An 18,575-nucleotide genomic window follows, 5' to 3' on the forward strand; every position below is an offset into this window, starting at 1 on the left:
GCTCCTTGCTGCATAGGGTGACGCCCCAGTGAGGGCTGACCAGGCCCCTTGCTGCACAGGGTGACGCCTCAGTGAGGGCCGACCAGGCTCCTTGCCGTGTGGTGTGACGCCTCAGTGAGGGCTGACCAGGCCCCTTGCTGTGTGGTCCCATGTGATGCCTCATTGAGGGCTGACCAGGCTCCGAGGGTTGGCTCAGTGAGGGTCAGGAGAGCCTTCTTGGCCTGAGAGTGTGGGGACAATGCTGCTTGTTGGTCCACCTCCTGGCCGTGTGTGGTCTCCACCTGTGGGAGGGGCTGGTAGACTCTGGTTTTAGATCAAGTAGAGATTGACTCCAGTGATTAGTTCCTGAACATTCAGTTTCTTGACTGGGGTGGTGTGCAGTGCCATGGTGTGGTTTGCATGCACTGGTTCATTTCGTCCTCACATCGTTCTCTGAGGTGGTACTGCTGTGATCCCTGCGTGGGGATGCTCATCTCCAGCACAGGATGCAGGGAGCCACACGGCCCACATCTGGGCACTGTCCGGGCCCGCGTCCGGGCAGAGGGCCACTCTCTGGGGCACCGTCCGGGCCCGCGTCCGGGCGGGGGGCCACGCTCTGGGGCACCGTCCGGGCCCGCGTCCGGGCGGGGGGCCACGCTCTGGGGCACTGTCTGTGTTGGCCAGTGTTACTCGTCTGCTGATGTTATTTTTCCTCTCCTGTTTGGCATGGGACGTCAAGGGGAGTGGCACTGTCTTTTGATAACAAAAAGCGTATGTATATTTTATGTTATTGGTCTTGGAAAGAGATGCTCAGGCCCATTTGTTACTTCTTCCCCTTGAGCACCAATGAGAAGTCACCACCTCAAACCATTTTTAAAAAGTTGTTGCCGTAGTTATTGTTGTCAGGTGCCATCGAGTCAGCTCCGACTCAGCGACCCCGTGGACAACAGCACGAAACACCGCCTGGTCCTGCGCCATCCTCACAATCGTTGCTGTATTTGAGCCCATTGTTGCAGCCACTGTGTCAGTCCATCTTGTTGAGGGTCTTCCTCTTTTTTGCTGACCGTCTACTTTACCAAGCATGATGTCCTTCTCCAGGGACTAGTCCCTCCTGATAACATGTCCAAACGATGTGAGACAGTCTCGCCATTCTTTCTTCTAAGGAGCATTCTGGCTGCACTTCTTCCAAAACAAATCTATTCGTTCTTTAGGGAGTCCATGGTACGTTCAGTATTCTTCACCAACACCATAATTCAAAGGCATCAGTTCTTCTTTGGTCTTCCTTCTTCATTTTCCAGCTTTCGCAGGCATATCATGTGGTTGAAAATATCATGGCTTGTCTTAGTCTTCAAGGTGACATCTTTGCTTTTCAACATCTTAAAGAGGTCTTTTGCAGCAGATTTTCCCAGTGCAGTGCATCGTTTGATTTCTTGACTGCTGCTTCCATGGGTGTTGATTGTGGATACAAGTAAAACAAAATCCTAACAACTTCAGTCTTTTCTCCGTTTATCATAACGTTGCTTATTGGTCTAGTTGTGAGGATTTTTGTTTTCTTTTTGTTGAGGTGTAGCCTATACTGAAGGCTGTGGTCTTTGATCTTCACTAGTAAGTAATTCAAGTCCCCTTCACTCTCAGCAAAGTATTCGGGGTTAATTGATAAGTTTAAGGCTGTCTTCCTCACTCTGATCAGGTAGTCCCTTTCTTTCTGTTCCACAGCACAGGGTCCCTGAAGACGATTCTCTCGCACTACAGGTACTCACCTGATGAGCTGCGGTATTTGCCGTTGAACACGGCGCTGTACGAGCCCCCTCTGGACCCCGAGCTTCCTGCCCTGGACAGTGACGGTGACTCGGATGATGCTGAGGACGGGCGTGGTGATGAGAAACGCAAGAGTAAAGGCGCTTCGGTGAGAGCACTTACCTTTCCCTTTGATCTTTGTTAACCACGTCCCTGGAATATTAAATTGAGCTGTATCACCAACTCTTTTTGAAAAAGGATAACCAAAACCAAACCCATTGCTGTCTAGTCGATTCCAACTCATAGCGACCCTGTAAGGAAACTTTAAGCCTTTTTTTGAGTATTTCCCATCATTTCTGGAATGCAGACCCACCTCTCTCCACCTGAGCACTTGTGCCCTTGTCTTTGGCTGCAGGACAGCTCCTCTGGCAACGCGTCTGATGGCGAGAGCCCCCCGCATCCGCACGGCCCGGAGGACTCCCCGCAGGGAAGACCCAAGTCTAAAGACAAAGCTGCTACGCCAAGGAAAGATGGTCCCAAACGTTCTGTACTGTCCAAATCAGTTCCCGGGTACAAGGTAGAAGAAAAAAGCCCCTGACTGGGCCTCCTTACTGACCAGCCTCTCTCCCTGAGATCCTTTCCTTTGAGTTCCAGCACCGGGCTCCTGGCTGCTGTGCCCTCCTGCTCTGTGGGGTCTCCTCGCCAGCTCCTCCTGGCTTTCCTCCCGGTGGCTTCTCTGTCACTCCTGGCTATGGTTTGGCGTCTGTTTTCTGTATATTCACAATTTATAAGTGAGCTTTTTTTTTTCTTTTAAACAATAACCAGGAAAATATGGGTTTTTAAAAATTACTTCATAGGCAGAACTTTATACCTTCTTTTCTCAGAGTAAAGATCGTAATTATCTGGTATTTTAAATACACTGGTATTTCGTGTCACTAAACATGCTATGCTATATGTACGGACGGGTCACTGTTAGACAAAACCGCATTTCTGTAGTGCCTTTCCTTGAGAAAGATCTGGGTTTAATCGAAGGATTCTCTGATCCATCCACCTAGAGGGATGGGAAATAGTAAAGCCTGTTTTTCACATTGTGCTCATTTTTAGCATAAACTTGGCAAGTAGCTTCTATAATTCTATGGCAAGGATTAAAACATTATTTGGTGAGTTGTTTGGCTTAGATATGCTTGTCAACTTTTTTATCTGGCTATTCCCAGAGTAAGGAAGTAGGCTGTCAGTAACTACTATAATTGTTACTTTTAATGTTCCCTCTGGCTGCCTCTGCCCTTCAGACGGTGGCTAAGAGGTGAGTAGGCTTATTCGTATAGAAGGATTTAAGAATATCATAAAAGGAGTTGGAATTAGCTGCCAGTTTTACATTTTGGATGGTAATGGTGAAATATATACATTTATTTTGGTGTGGAATATTAGAATATGCTTTTATTGTGATTATGAAGGTATATTGAAGGAAGGTTTGAGTACAGTGATCAGAAGGTTTTGCGAGTAAAGTAGCTAAGCATCCTGGTGCACGTCAGGCTCGAGCTTGTGGTCGATGATCCAGAGGGACAGGTGGCTGCCTGTCAGCTTCGTCTGATCCAGAGGGACAGGTGGCTGCCTGTCAGCTTCGTCAGTGCAGCCAGGACTCTTCCAACAGCTCGCTTACCATTCTTTTTATGCAGTAAGAAAAGCGACTCAGCAAATCAGTGTGTTCCATACCTTATTAGGAAATGTCTTTATAAACAACTTAAAATACATGTTTTTACGGCCTATCACAAACAGATTTTAAGCTTCATACAACAAGGGCTGACTTCCAAGGATGGCTTAAATAGGCTGCAGATAAGTGATTTTTGTGCTTGTTTTTACATATATGGTTTCTTGAATTTTCTTTTTTTAACCAAAGATTTAAATTCAGGCTTAACAATTGAAAGCAAATGAACTCCAAAGATTACACTTCGGAAAGTTAGCCTGCATGATCGTAGGCTCCTGGTCGAGGAGCTTTGGATTGGAGAGGCAGCTCAAAGTACACGCCCTGTTAACTCTTCCTGGTGTTAACTAGACCTTCCACACGATAAGCCTGGATTAATCATGGGTTAAAAGAAAACAAATGAGAATATTGAAATGAATGTTTTAGTACAGGCTGACAGGGAAGAACTATCCGACGCTATCATTGATTTAATTTCAAGAAAACGTAGATTAACCGAAATTAGTAGTACTCAAGGGAGTCTAATATATAAAACACACATTTTAAAATCTTTTGTGAACATTTTAGCATCTAAAAATGTTGCAAAGATTGGAAGTCAGTGTCTCGACTTAATAGATTAATGTAAACGTTTATTAAAAGTGAACCTCTCTTTGAAAAGTATTAATAAGCCAAGATGTGCCTGAATATTAGGGTACTTCAAGCTGAAGGTCCTGTATGTATATGTACTTTAAAAGATGGGGGTTAAGAAAAATGATAATGTGCTTGATGTCTTGCATAATGAGATTCAGTAGTGCTTGCCCTTATTCGTAGCAGAGTATTATTTAGGTTACATTAACCTGGAATTAAAGCTGTTAGGTTCAGGCTACATGCATGTAATTCAAATCTATCTGTATTAGTGCCACCACGAATGTCTCACTTACCGTTGGCTGTTTTTCGAACAGGAAAGTGTGTGGAGAAGGGCTTTTTGTGAGCCTTTCATTTGCGATGCTGAGAACTGTTAGGATGAGCGTTTTAATTTTCCTGTCAGTAGTGAAACCTTGCGATGATGGGAAGTTGGGCACATAGGGCTCTGTTGTGTTACCTTGAGAGGAGTTGTGCACACTGTTGTTCTTCCTCCCTGACTCTCCAGCGCCTGAGAGACTTACTGGTGCTGTTAAAGCCCCGCAGGCAGGCCAGCAGCCTGCTTCTCCAGCTCAGAGGCTGGAGGAAGTGTCTGCCCGCAGTGAGCCTCAGCGGCACCATAGCAAGCAAAGCCTGTCTCTCTCTCCCTTTTCCACCCGTCTCTCCCTCCTTCCACCAAGATGAAGACTGTTGGGTAAGAGGAATTTTAAGTGGTTTAACAAAGCATTATGATTTTAAGCTTAGAAGTAAACGTGGAATTTTCTTGGTATCCCTTTACCGTAGGTGTTTAATGTATACTTTAATGATTGTAGCACTGGAATTGCTCTAGAATGTGAATGACTAGCCTTGTGGTTTGTTCTTTTTGCCTTTTGTTTTGTAAAAGATCTCCTATGAGGAGTTCTCTTTTTAGAATTCCATGTTGTGCGGTTACTTCCCTGAGTCTGGTGGATGATGTTAGAGTACTTACTCTGCCAGTGTCTAACTTAAACTACAAGTATTAAATAAGTACATCTACATTTAGCATAGGTACCATACCCAAAAGACATTTGTCAGTTTTGGTGGGTGGAGACGTGGCTTTCTGCTGTGTGCTGTGGTGGTTACAGACTTGATCATAACGGAGCAGAATCTGGATCATAGAGGTGCACTTCATAGCTGCTTTTTACTTAGGTACACGAGGAGAACCATACATGCAGAACGCAGCAGAAACGGCAGAGGGTAGCTACACCGCAAGGCTGAGGTTTGAGCGGGTGATGCGATCCTTTGTGGGGGGAGCAGGGTGTGAAGATGCACATATAGGAGACGTAGGAGAGTCAACAGTCAAGTTTTCTATGTATGCTTTAACTTCCATGATATTTATTACTTTGTAGAGACGTTTGTGATTGTTTAGAGTTACTGTTTTTATTATATTTATGTATAAGGTTGATTTTTTTTTAAATAAATAAGCCAAAAATTATTTTTGAATGCCTCTGTCATCTTTTGCAAAGAAAGAAAACTTAAAGAATAAAGCTTAAAGAATTAAGAACAAATTGTTTAGGCCTGACAGGTTATGAAGGCGGCAGTTGAGACATTTCAGAGCTGGAATGTGATATGAAAAGTTAGTTGTGTGTAGACTCCTCTTTGCTTCTGTGACTTAGAAGAGGGAAATGTAAGATGCACTTGGCTGGGTTGGAATAAAACAGCAATAAAACAATTTTATTTAAAACGATTTTTGTTTGATACATATATATGTGCTCCCTACCCCCCTCCACTCTTGGTGCACACCTGCTCCCTTTTACACTCCTGTTTCATTGGTAGGTGCTGGTGAGTGTGAATGGGCGCCCTCGTCCAGTGGTCGGGCTGAGGGGCCCAGCATCCTCCCCTTCTCCTCCCAGTGTTGTCAGGGACCCAGACACCTTCCCTGGGCTGTGCCTTCTCTTTGTAATCTGAAACGTAAGCAGTGCTCATATTAAGGTGTCTTTTTTTTTTTAATTGACTACAATTTTGTTTTGCTTGTCTCAGAGCCTATTTTTCGCTTTTTATAATGTTTTACATCTCAGAGTGAATGTTTTTCCCTTAAGCTCTTTTGTTAGATACGCCAAGGGAATAATCGCACAGCTCAGTCTTCAGTAAACACGCACATGACAATGTATGCAAATCTTCCAACTGAAAATGCTGAACCTTGACTTTGTAAGATATACTTTAGAGATCTAGTTTTACAACTTTGGAAAATAACAGTTTTTAAAATCAGTGCGTAAGCTGCTTGAAGCTTAGTTTTCTCTAAGACATTTTCATGTAGTGGTCATTTGGGGCTTGCATTTTGTCCCAGTTAATAGTGAAATTTGACCTTGTGCTTATTCTGTCGTCCCAGCTCATTGCACAAAGCTTAGTGTGCATATAGGTGTGTAGAATGGAACATTGAACCTTAATGGGGGATCACGCCCTTGACCTAACTTTTTGAAGTGGAATTGAAGGCTTTAGTCAGTAGGCCATCTCACGTCCTAAGCGTCTTCAGGTCACGTTTGTCATTCAGAAAGGTCTTCATTAGCAAGTTACCAGAAGTAAAAATAAGGCAATACAATAACATTTCCTTTTGAACCCATAGTAAGTTCTTCTGGCATGAATTTATAGCCCTCTTCTACCCTTCCAGCCAAAGGTCATTCCAAATGCTCTATGTGGAATTTGTCTGAAGGGTAAGGAGTCCAACAAGAAAGGAAAGGCTGAATCACTTATACACTGCTCCCAGTGTGGCAACAGTGGTGAGTACTGACATGTCTTCTCAACGCTTTAATCACTCTGCTTGTGGCTTCAAAAACTAGGACTTTAGTTGTCGGCTATACTTCAAACACAGAATCATCAAATATGCAGGGTAACTTGGAAGGCATAGAAAGTGTGTTTTCTTCCTCATTGTATTTCCATTTCTCTTTGGCTGGTAAACGTATATTATAACCATTCTTGGGAAGTCTTGAACTAATATTTTATTAAGCCTTATTAAGTTAAAAATTCTTGTGTGGAATGCTACTAACACTGGTTTTGATTTAGGCCATCCTTCTTGCCTGGATATGACCATGGAGCTTCTGTCTATGATTAAGACCTACCCATGGCAGTGTATGGAATGTAAAACATGCATTATGTGTGGACAGCCTCACCATGAAGAAGAAATGATGTTCTGTGATGTGTGTGACAGAGGTTACCATACTTTTTGTGTGGGCCTTGGTGCTATTCCATCAGGTAAAGATTAAAGAAAGAAAGAACATTGTTTTTTGGGGTGGGACTCTGGTAGCTCTTCTCTTTGAAGGCATAAACGCTGTAATACATGAAGAGCTGGAGACCCTTCTGTCTGCAGTAAGTGACCAGAGCTGTGATTATACAGATCACACTCCCGTCTTTCATTCCTAGACATCGCAACTTAAAGAACAAGGAAGATACCAGAATGCTTATTCCAAAAGTTGTAGAAGTACAGCTCAGTGTATAGTACGAGACCATGTTTTTCTTTGAAGTAGCTAAAGTAACAATGTCAGTTTGTTTCAAAGCCTTGATTTTATTTTTATACGTCATCTACTTAGAAACTTAACAAAATGACTGATGTCTTTATACATGTCAAACCAGATTTCTGTTACAGGCAGCATGACAATTCCAGGTTACTTTAGGATGAACACAGAATCAAGGAACAAATCACAGCAATTAGAATAAAACATTACACAGATACTTGTGTAATTTTAGAACTTATTTGCATAGATAACACTGTGTAGTACTCTATAACATATACACCTGAAACTAAGTATCTCAGGAATCATTAAGAAGCTAAGCAACTTAAATAATTATTTAAAGTTCTGTAGTAAGTCAGATCAAGTATGAAGTACGATGCATCAGTGTGCTATCAAATACTTGATATGTTTTAAAGTGCTGTCAGTATAATACACCAGGACCTTGGGGAATGCTGTTAGACACACAGCTGCAGGTGAGTGGCAAAGAGAAAAAGGTGGAAAATGAGCCAGATTCAGTAACAGGTCAATTAAGATTTGCTACTGAGCTTTCTAAGTATGCTAGTGTTTCAATTTCAGAAGGGATTACACAGGTGGTCCCCCACTTACAACAGGGCTCTGTTCCGATGACTCTGTCCTAAGTCAGTTCTGACGTTGTCAAATAACCTCATTTTTTTCCCCCCATTATTATTGCCTTTTATTATCAGTATCTTTATAAATCTGATCTTTGTTTTTGGGGGTTGGAAGCATTACATCTGAGAATGAGAAAACCCGCAAATTACGCGCTGCAACATTGTATGTAGTACATATTAACGATAAAATGTACAAAAAAAAACCAGACAGCTTTAAGTGTGATACGTGATAACCCTAATAAGCTGTAAGTCAGGGACTGCCTGTAATAATTTTTCAAGGCCGCATCGATGTACTGTATAGCACTGCGCCTGCCCCGTTGACTGCGGTCTAGCGTTGATTACTTTAGGAAAGTTCACAGTTTTCTCCTTAAAGAGCTCAAGAGTGCCCCCTCCCACCTCAGATCCACAGGGGAGTATCATGAGTGATAGCTAAGGAATGAGAGCTTCAATGGATTTAAAATTCAGTCATGTAAAAGTAAACTTGCATTAACTAACAGTTTTTCTCCTAGGTCGCTGGATTTGTGACTGCTGTCAGCGAGCTCCGCCAACGCCCAGGAAAGTGGGCAGAAGGGGGAAAAACAGCAAAGAGGGATAAAATGGTTTTTTGACCCCAACATTGTAATATGCATTTAAGTGACATGTTTGGTGCCAATGTATTTACAATATTCTCATTTTTATGCCAATAAAACATTTTTTGAAATTAACTCTGTGCTTAAAATCTACAAGTTGATTTATTTCTGTTACAGCTGCTCTTACCCTTGAAACTAATTCCAGGTAGAGAAACAACTCATCTTCTAGAATCTTCTTAGAACTCTATCTGCAAAAATCCAGTGGAAATATTTAGCAATTTAATTTTAAATACTTAACTACTCCTTCACTAGCTTGAAAAGTTACTGTCATGTCGGTGACAGTTGGCTATTCTGTAAATTGTTTCTGGCCTACCATAGCTAACAGAATGGTGTTACTTAGTAACCAAGAATTTTAATTAGGCAGCCCAAGATGATGCAATTACAGATGGCCTAATAAAATGTGGCGCAGCTGGATTTAGAATTAACTGGCTGTGGCCCAGGAACAAACCCTGTTCACACCTGCCTGCTGGGCCATGCTACTTGAACAGAAAACAGCTGGGCTTAAGTCAGTGCCCAGGGGAAGAGCAAATACATGAGCTTCCTTAAGTTTCAGACCTGATTTTAGCAGCTCCCGAGAGCTTACATTGTAACTTCATTTGGAGTCTTTAACTAGAATAAAATGGTAAGTTAACAGTCTTTAAATCTTATCTGTGTAACTGCACAAAAGGTTGCTACTTTGATTTTTTATATACACCTACATTGCTGCAATGATCCTTTTAGTCACCTGACAAATATTCAAAATGGAATTTAAACATTTTATTGTGCATATTCCATTGATATGAATTTTGATCTTCCAAAGAAAACATACCTTGCCTGCTGCTGCTCCTTTTGGGTAACTGAGGTAACAACTGTATGGCTTCACTTTTCCATCCCCCGCTAGAAAAAGCAACCAAATTTGAAACAGATCAAAGTAGCAAGGCTCACAGCAACTGCAATCCACTTCACAGGTTACCGGTACTGTACCCCGGAAGGTGCCCGACGAATCAGAAAAGGATTTCGAGTACCAGCTTCAGAATGCTAATTAGTATTGTCCAGAGAACGGACTCCTCCTCCTGGGACGCGTCCTCGGGGGCCTGGGCGCGCCGCTGGCCAGGGTCTGCGCCCTCCGGGGAGTAGGCGCTCTCGACGAACGGGTGCGGCTCCACCGTCTGGTCGTAGTACACCTTCATCTCGAACTCGCTCTCCAGGTGCGACGGGTGCCCATAGATGCCGATGCCCACGGGGCGCTGGAAATGCGCGGGGACGGACACGGAGTCCGGGCCACAAGTGGCCGACTGCAGCTCATAGTCGTCGAAGCTGGGGTGCAGGGTGCTGTCGGACACGTACAGGTCGGCGTCGCCGCGCAGGCTGCGCATCCGGAGCACGATCTTGCCCTCGTGGTTCAGGCGCAGGTAGCTGTAGTTGCCGGCGCCGATCTGGCCCTGCACCACGTGCAGCAGGAGCCACTCCTCCGGGACCTCGTCGTCTTCAGCGCCCAGCGCGGCGGACACGGCCTGGGCCGCCAGGAGCAGCAGCAGCGCCCGCCCCCAGCGCGCCGCCATGGTGGGTGGTGGATGCGGGGTCACACGGCGTCCTCATGGGCGGGCGGCCTGCGGATAAACAGCAGGCGACAACACTGTGCTTGGGGAGCTGAAGGACGGACGGGGCTGGCGACGGGGAGGTGGGGCCCGCGCGGCAGGAACAGGGCCTGTGGGGAGGCCGTAGGCGGGAGAGACAGAAGGGGGCGTGAGCGGGGTACTGAGGGAGTATGAGTAGGAGGGGATACGACGTGCGGAGAGGGGAGGGGCGGGAGAGCGGGGTGTAAGCAGGAGCTGGAACGTACAAGGGAGGAGAGAAAAGGACACGCGGCTCCGGAGGGGGCGTGAGCGAAAGGGGTTGTGAGGACGGAGGGCGCGTGAGGCGAGGATAGGACACGCGGCGAGGAGGTGTGAGCAGGGAGGAGGAGTTACGAGTAGGAGGGGGCGCGCACGGGAGGAAGGATCGGGCCTGCGGGGAGGGGGCGTGAGTAGGAGGGGGCGCGCACGGGAGGAAGGATCGGGCCTGCGGGGAGGGGGCGTGAGGTGGGTGAGAGGGGCCGTGAGTAGGAGGGCGCGCACAGGAGGAGGGATCGGGTCTGCGGGGAGGGGGCGTGAGGGGGGTGTGTGAGAGGGGGCGTGAGTAGGAGGGAGAGCGCACGGGAGGAGGGATCGGGCCTGCGGGGAGGGGGCGTGAGGGGGGTGTGTGAGAGGGGCCGTGAGTAGGAGGGGGCGCGCACGGGAGGAGGGATCGGGCCTGCGGGGAGGGGGCGTGAGGGGGGTGTGTGAGAGGGGCCGTGAGTAGGAGGGGGCGCGCACGGGAGGAGGGATCGGGCCTGCGGGGAGGGGGCGTGAGGGGGGTGTGTGAGAGGGGCCGTGAGTAGGAGGGGGCGCGCACGGGAGGAGGGATCGGGCCTGCGGGGAGGGGGCGTGAGGGGGGTGTGTGAGAGGGGCCGTGAGTAGGAGGGGGCGCGCACGGGAGGAGGGATCGGGCCTGCGGGGAGGGGGCGTGAGGGGTGTGTGTGAGAGGGGCCGTGAGTAGGAGGGGGCGCGCCCCGGAGGAGGGAGCGGGCCTGCGGGGAGGGGGCGTGAGGAGGGGATCGGGAATAGGAGAGAACTGAGCAGAAGGGCTAAGATTAGGAAGGGGCGTGCACGGGAGGAGGGGATACGGCCTGCCGGAAGGGGGCGTGCGCGGAAAAGGAGAGGGAATCCGGGGCAGGAGTGGAGGGGGTGTACGCAGTGGAGGCTGGTTCCCCGCCCCCGTCACCAAAACGGCGACCCTCGCCCTCGGTCCCCCAGCTCCTAGGCCGAGCGCAGCCACGGAGGCGAAGTTCAGTCGGGGCGGAGTAGGGGCTCGGGGCCTCCCTCCACCCCGGGGCGTCGCTGTCCTAGACTCACTGTCATTCCGCGCGGGCACCGATCCGCGGTGGGAGCAGCAGGACCGCGTCACGAGTCCACGGGGGAACGGAACTGGGGTGGTTGCCCAGTTCTCGCGAGAAGCGAAGGGGTGGGGGCGGGGCCTGGCTTCCCGGCTCTCGCGACGAGATAGGTGGGCGTGAGCGCCTGGCGGGGGCGGGGCCCGTAACTCGGGAGACGCAGCGGAGGGGCGGAGTCGCAGGAGACCGGTGTCTGCCCCGGGTCCCAGGTCGAGCGCCGAGGGTTGGTCGCCGGGGCACAGGCAGGGGTCAGGCTCCTGTGTCGAGGGTCGAGGTCCGGAGGTCAGGGTCAGGGGTCGGAGGGCGGGGCCAGGTCGAGGGTCGTGGGCCAGGTTGGGGGTTGAAGGTCCGGGATCGGGGTCCAGGTCGGGGGTCAGAGGTCAGGGTCCAGGGCCGCGGTCGGCGCCCGGCTGGCCCGCAGGTCAGACCCCTACCCGTCTCCTGCTCCCCGCACGCATCTGGCGCCCGCAGGCAGGTGTGAGCGGCCCGGCAGGAACGAGGTTGGCTTTCGGGGCTGCACCCTGGGCCCACCGCGCGTGGGCCTCGTCGGGAACAGGTAGGGCACTGGGCGCGCCACCCCCTCCGCCCCCCGCTTCTCCCCTGCGCCCCCCTTCTATCCCCCTGCGCCTCCCCTGAGCCCGCAGGATCGCCCCGCCGCCGCACTGCGCCTCAAGCATCTCCCTCCGACCCCCCGGCCCGCCCCGCACTGTGCTCCTCAGCTGCCTCCTCTCTGTCCCTCTGTACCCACTCCGTACCCCGGCCTGTCACCCCTGCACCCCCCCGTGCACCCTCCGACTCCTGCCCGCTCCCCACTGCGCTCCCCGGCCGCCCCACCTCTGCCCTCCTGCGCACCCTCCATACCCCGGGCTGTCCGCCCCTTCTTTATGCCCCCCAACCCCGTGTGCAGCGCGGACGCCCTCGGGGTCAGTGCCCTCTCCCCACCCCCTCATCCCCCGCGCAGTGTCCACTGGCGGCCCCCAGACTTGGTGGGCGGTGGGTCCAGGAGCAGTGTGCCACAGGTGCACGTTTGAGCCTTTCCAGTCACTCGAGAAGCCCGGAAAGCTGCAGCTTCTGGCTGTGAGTAGTCCTCGCTCTGGGGAGGGTCTGTGAAGCTCAGCAGCCCTGGCTAACGGAAAGGGCTACAGACTTTTTTTTTTTTAAATTTAATAAAGCAGCGAAATAAAAAAAAAATGTAGTTTTACCTTTTAAAAATTATTTAATAATTTAGGAAAGGACCCAAAGATGCGGAAATGCTTGGGTAAAAAGTTCAGTCTGTTCCCACACCTGTTGCCAGCCACTGCTCAGTTTTATACTAACTGCTCCAGTCCTCTGGATAGCTAGAATTAGAACTCTCTTCTGTCGCCGACGGTGGAGGACTGTATTTTTTCCAGCTGCCGTAGAGTAAATCATCAAGACTACTTCAGTTGCAGTGCCCTTTGTCGTCTTGCCGTGTGAGCTCAGGATGCCACCTAACTATTCACATTATGCTTTCCTAACTCAAGAAAAAATGGTGCCATCTGGCTTGCTTAGCTACTCAAAGAGACATTATGATCTTTTCCAGTCGGAAGGGAGTAATTTTCTGAAAACACACACATATACACACAGGAAAATATCCAGAAGGAAATACACTCAGTTTTAACAGCAGTCCCTCTAGAGGAGCGGGGAATATGTATTTTTTTTCTTTTCTTTTTTTATTGTGCTTTAAGTGAAAGTTTACAGTTCAATTTAGTTTCCCATACAAAAATTTATACACAGATTACTATGTGACCCTAATTGCTGTCCCTATAGTGTGACAGCACATTCCAGCTTTCTACCCTGGATTTCCCGTTTCCATTCAACCAGTTCCTGACCCTCTCTGCCTTCTCATCTTGCCTCTGGACAGGAGCTGCCCGTTTGGTCTCATGTATCTACTTGAGCTAAGAAGCACTCTCTTCACAAGTATCGTTTTATGTCCCATAGTCCAGTCTAATCTTTGTCTGAAGAGTTGGCTTCGGGAGTGGTTTCAGTTCTGGGCTAACAGAGGATCTGGGGGCCATTTCTGCCAAGGTCCCTCCAGTCTCAGACCATTAAGTCTGGTCTTTTTACTAGAATTTGAATTCGCTTCCCTATTTTTCTCCTGCTCTGTCAGGGACTCTCCGTTGTATTCCCTGTCGAGGTGGTCATTGGTGGTAGCCAGGCACCACCTCGTTCTGGACTCAGGCTGATGGAATCTCTGGTTTATGTGGACCTTTCTGTCTCTTGGGCTAATATTTTCCTTGTGTCTTTGGTGTTCTTCATTCTCCTTTGCTCCAGGTGGGTTGGGACCAATTGATGCATCTTAGATGGCCGCTTGCTGGCCTTTAAGACCCCATATGCCACTCACCAAAATGTGATGCAGAACATTTTCTTAATAAACTTTGTCATGCCAGTTGACCTAAATGTGCCCTGAAACCATGGTCTCCAGACCCCTGCCCCTGCTACTCTGTCCCTCAAAGTGTTTGGTTGTATTCAGGAAACTTCTTAGCTTTTGGTTGTACTGAATTTCCTTGTATTGTGTGTTGTCCTTCCCTTCACCTATGATTCTTATCTACTATCTAGTTAGTGAATACCCCTCTCCCTCCCTCCACACCCTTGTAACCATCAAAAACTGTTTTTTTCTGTGTTAAAACCTTTCCTTGAGTTCTTATAATAGTGGTCTCATACAATATTGCAATATTTGTCCTTTTGCAACTGACTGATTTGACTTAGCATAATGCCTTCCAGATTCATTCATGTTATGTTTCCAGGATACATTGTTGTTCTTTATTGTTGAGTAGTATTCCATTGTGTGGATTTACCATAATTTGTTTATTCATCTGTTGATGGGCACCTAGGTTGTTTCCATATATTTGCCATTGTGAACAGTGCTGCAGTGAACATGCGTGTGCATATATCTATTCGTGTGACAGCTCTTATTTCTCTAAGATATATTCCAAGGAGTGGGATAGCTGGATCTTATCGTACTTCTATTTCCAGCTTTTTAAGGAAGTGCCAAATCGATTTCCAAGGTGGTCGTACCATTTTACATTCTCACCAACAGAGTATAAGTGTTCCAGTCTCTCCACAACCTCTCCAACATTTATTATTTTGTGTTTTTTGGATTAATGCTAACCTTGCTGGAGTGAAATGATATCTCTGTAGTTCTGATGTGCATTTCTCTAATGGCCAATGATTGTGAGCATTTCTTCATGTGTCTGTTAGCTGCCTGAATGCCTTCTTCAGTGAAGTGCCTGTTCATATCCTTTGCCCATTTTTTAATTGGGTTGTTTGTCTTTTTGTTGTTGAACTTTTGCAGTATCTTGTAGATTTTAGACATTAGGCGTGGATCAGAGTTGTCATAGCCAAAATTTTTTTCCTAGTCTGTAGGTTGTCTTTTGATTCTTTTGGTGAAGTTTTTGATGAGCATAAGTGTTTGATTTTTAGGAGCTCCCAGTTATCTAGTCTCTCTTCTGGTGCTTGTGCATTGTTAGTAATACTTAGTATTCTGTTTATGCCATGTATTAGGGCTCCTAGCATTGTCCATATTTTTTCTTCCATGATCTTTATCGTTTTAGAGTTTATATTTAGGTCTTTGATCCATTTTGAGTTAGTTTTTGTGCATGATGCGAGGTATGGGTCTTGTTTCAGTTTTTTGCAGATAGATAGCCGGTTATGCCAGCACAATTTGTTAAAGGGACTGTCTTTTCCCCAATTAACGGACTTTGGGCCTTTGTCAAATATCAGCTGCTCATGGGTGGATGAATTTATGTCTGGCTTCTCAATTCTGTTCCATTGGTCTATGTATCTGTTGTTGTACCAGTACCAGGCTGATTTGACTACCATGGCAGTATAATAGCTTCTGAAATCAGATAGTGTGAGGCCTTCCACTTTGTTCTTCTTGTTGAGTAATGCTTTACTTATCTGGGGCCTTTTCCCTTTCCATATGAAGTTGATGTTTTGTTTCTTCATTTCAATGACAAATGCCATTGGAATTTGGATTGAGATCGCATTGTACCTGTAGATTGCTTTGAGTAGAATAGACATTTTCACAATGTTGAGTCTTCCTATCCATGAGCAAGATACGTTTTTCCACTTATGTAGGTCTTTTTTGGTTTCTTGCAGTAGTGTCTTGTAGTTTTCTTTGTATAGGTCTTTTACACCTCTGGTTAGATTTATTCCTAAGTATTTTATCTTCTTGGGGGCTATTGTAAATGGTACTGATTTGGTGATTTCCTCTTCGAATTTCTCTTTACTGGTGTAGACGAATTCAAGTGATTTTTTTGTATGCTTATCTTGTATCTTGATACTTTCCTGAAGTCTCTATTAATTCCAGTAGTTTTCTGGTGGATTCTTTAAGGTTTTCTGTGTATAAGATCATATTATCTGCAAATTGAGATACTTTTATTTCTTGCTTACCAATTTGGATGCCCTTTATTTCCTTTTCTACCCTAATTGCTCTGGCTAGGATCTCCAGTACAGTCTTGAATAAGAGTAGTGATAAAGGGCATCCTGGTCTGGTTCCTGTTCTCAAAGGGAATGCTTTTAGACTCTCTCCATTTAGGATGATGTTGGTCATTGGCCTTGTATAAATGGCCTTTATTATGTTGAGGAGTTTCCCTTCTATTCCTATTTCGCTGAGAATTTTTGTCACGAATGGGTGTTGGACTTTGTCAAATGCCTTTTCTGCATCGATTGATAAGATCATGTGGTTCTTGTCTTCTGTTTTATTTATGTGATGGATTATGTTGATTGTTTTTCTAATGTTGAACCTTCCCTGCATACCTGGTATGAATCCCACTTGGTCATGATGAATAATTTTTTTGATATGTTGTTGAATTCTATTGGCTAGAATTTTGTTGAGGATTTTTGCGTCTACGTTCATGAGGGATATTGGTCTGTAATTTTCTTTTTTTTTTTTTTGTGGTGTCTTTGCCTGGTTTTGGTATCAGGGTTATGCTGGCTTCATAGAATGAGTTTGGGAGTATTCCATCCTTTTCTATGCTCAGAAATATCTTTAGTAATAGTAGTATTAACTCTTCACTGAAAGTTTGGTAGAGTTCTCCAGTGAAGCCGTCAAGGCCGGGACATTTTTCTGTTGGGAGGTTTTTAATTACCTTTTCAATCTTTTCTTTTGTTGTAAGTTTATATAATTGTTTTAGGTCTGTTTGTGTTAGATTAGATAGGTAGTGTGTTTCTAGAAATTTGTCCATTTCCTCTAGCTTTTCAAAGTTGTTAGAGTACCATTTTTCATAGTATCTATCCTGTTATGATTCTTTTAATTTCAGTTTGGTCTGTTGTGATATCGCCCATCTCATTTCTTATTTGGGTTATTTGCTTCCTGTTTTTCTTATGTCAGTTTGGCCAGTGGTTTATCGATTTTGTTGAGCTTTTCAAAGAACTGGCTTTTGGTCTTGTTAACTCTTTCAATTGCTTTTCTCTTCTCTATTTCATTTAATTCTACTCTAATTCTTATTATTTCCTTTCTTCTGGCACCTGAGGGCTTCTTTTGCTGCTCTCTTTATACTTGTTCGAGTTGTAGGGTTAATATTTTGATTTTGACCCTTTCTTCTTTTTGGATGTGTGCATTTATTGCTATAAAGTGACCTCTGAGCACTGCTTTTGCTGTGTCCCGAAAGTTCTGGTAGGATGTGTTTTCATTCTTATATGATTTCGTGAATTTCTTTTTTCCATCCTTGATTTCTTCTATAACCCAGTAGTTTTTGAGCAAGGTGTTGTTCGGTTCATGTTTTTGATTTTTTTTCCTTGCTTTTTCTGTTACCGATTTCTACATTTATGAATTTATGGTCAGAAAAGAAGCTTTGTAATATTTCAGTGCTTTGGATTCTGTTAAGGCTTGCTTTATGGCCTAATATGTGGTCTGTTCTGGAGCATATTCCATGTGGATTGGAAAAGAAATTATACTTGGCTGCTTTTGGGTGGAGTGTTTGGTATATGTCTGTGAGGTTAAGTTGGTTGATTGTGGCATTTAGATCTTCTATGTCTATGTTGAGCTTCTTTCTGGATGTTCTGTTCTTCACCAAAAGTGGTGTGCTGAAGTCTCCTACTACTGTTGTGGAGCTGTCTATCTCTCTTTTCAGTGCTGTTAGATTTTGTTTTATGTATTTTGGAGCCCTGTTGTTGAGTGCATAAATATTTATTATGGTTATGTCCTCCTGGTGTATTGACCCTGTAATCATTATATAGTGTCCTTCCTTATACTTTGTAGTGGATTTTGCTTTAAAGTCTATTTTGTCAGAGATTAATATTGCCACTCCTGCTCTTTTTTGATTGTTGTTAGCTTAATATATATATTTTCCGTCCTCTGAGTTTTAGTTTGTTTGTGTCTTTAAGTCCAAGATGTGTCTCTTGTAGGCAGCATATAGATGGATCATATTTTTTAATCCATTCTGCCACTCTCTGTCTCTTTTTATATTTATCTTGTATCCTGCTACTCTGCTGAATCTATTAGTTCCAGTAGATTTCTCGTGGAATCTTTAGGGTTTTCTATGTATAGTATCAGATCATCCGCAAACAGGGACAGTTTAACTTCTTCGTTATGAATTTGGATGCCCTTTATTTCTTTTTCTTGCCTTATTGCTCTAGTTAGAACTTCCAGCACGATGTTAAATATGAGTGGTGATAAAGGGCATCCTTGTCTTGTTCCTGTTCTCAGGGGGAATGTTTTCAGCCTCTCTCCATTAAGAATGATGTTGGTGTTGGTTTTGTATAGATGCCCTTTACTATGTTGAGAAATTTCCCTTGTATACCTATTTTATTGACAGTTTTTATCAGGAATGGGTGTTGGACTTTGTCGGACGCCTTTTCTACGTCAATTGAGATGATCATGTGATTCTTTTCTTTCCTTTTATT

General features: G+C 45.8%; 2 protein-coding genes across 5 annotated transcripts in view; one reads left to right on the plus strand and one right to left on the minus strand.

Annotated features, from left to right (window-relative positions):
* The window catches only part of PHF10 (PHD finger protein 10), a 25,158-nt gene extending 16,333 nt beyond the window's left edge, over positions 1-8,825 (plus strand). For all 4 annotated transcript variants that reach the window (XM_023728450.1, XM_023728451.1, XM_004368773.1 and 1 more), the window contains exons 8-12: positions 1,732-1,885; positions 2,132-2,293; positions 6,663-6,771; positions 7,055-7,243; positions 8,639-8,825. In XM_023728450.1, the coding sequence (XP_023584218.1) occupies positions 1,732-1,885; positions 2,132-2,293; positions 6,663-6,771; positions 7,055-7,243; positions 8,639-8,724 (700 nt within the window). In that variant the 3' untranslated portion in view covers positions 8,725-8,825. The remainder of the gene's footprint in view (positions 1-1,731; positions 1,886-2,131; positions 2,294-6,662; positions 6,772-7,054; positions 7,244-8,638) is intronic.
* Positions 8,826-9,725: 900 nt separating this feature from the next.
* On the minus strand, positions 9,726-11,736 carry CUNH6orf120 (chromosome unknown C6orf120 homolog). Its single transcript, XM_004368774.2, has 2 exons — positions 11,671-11,736; positions 9,726-10,347 (listed from the first exon to the last, which is right to left on the minus strand). Exon 2 carries the CDS (start codon positions 10,297-10,299, stop codon positions 9,742-9,744), a length of 558 nt encoding a protein of 185 aa, XP_004368831.1. The 5' UTR covers positions 10,300-10,347; positions 11,671-11,736; the 3' UTR covers positions 9,726-9,741.
* Between the last annotated feature and the right edge of the window lie 6,839 nt (positions 11,737-18,575).

This window comes from Trichechus manatus, unplaced genomic scaffold (genome assembly GCF_000243295.1).
Source record: "Trichechus manatus latirostris isolate Lorelei unplaced genomic scaffold, TriManLat1.0 scaffold00002, whole genome shotgun sequence".
NCBI lineage: Eukaryota > Metazoa > Chordata > Mammalia > Sirenia > Trichechidae > Trichechus > Trichechus manatus.

Coding starts and splice junctions, on each gene's coding strand:
- CUNH6orf120 (XM_004368774.2), bottom strand. CDS start 10,299: ATGGCGGCGCGCTGGGGGCGGGCGCTGCTGCTGCTCCTGGCGGCCCAG.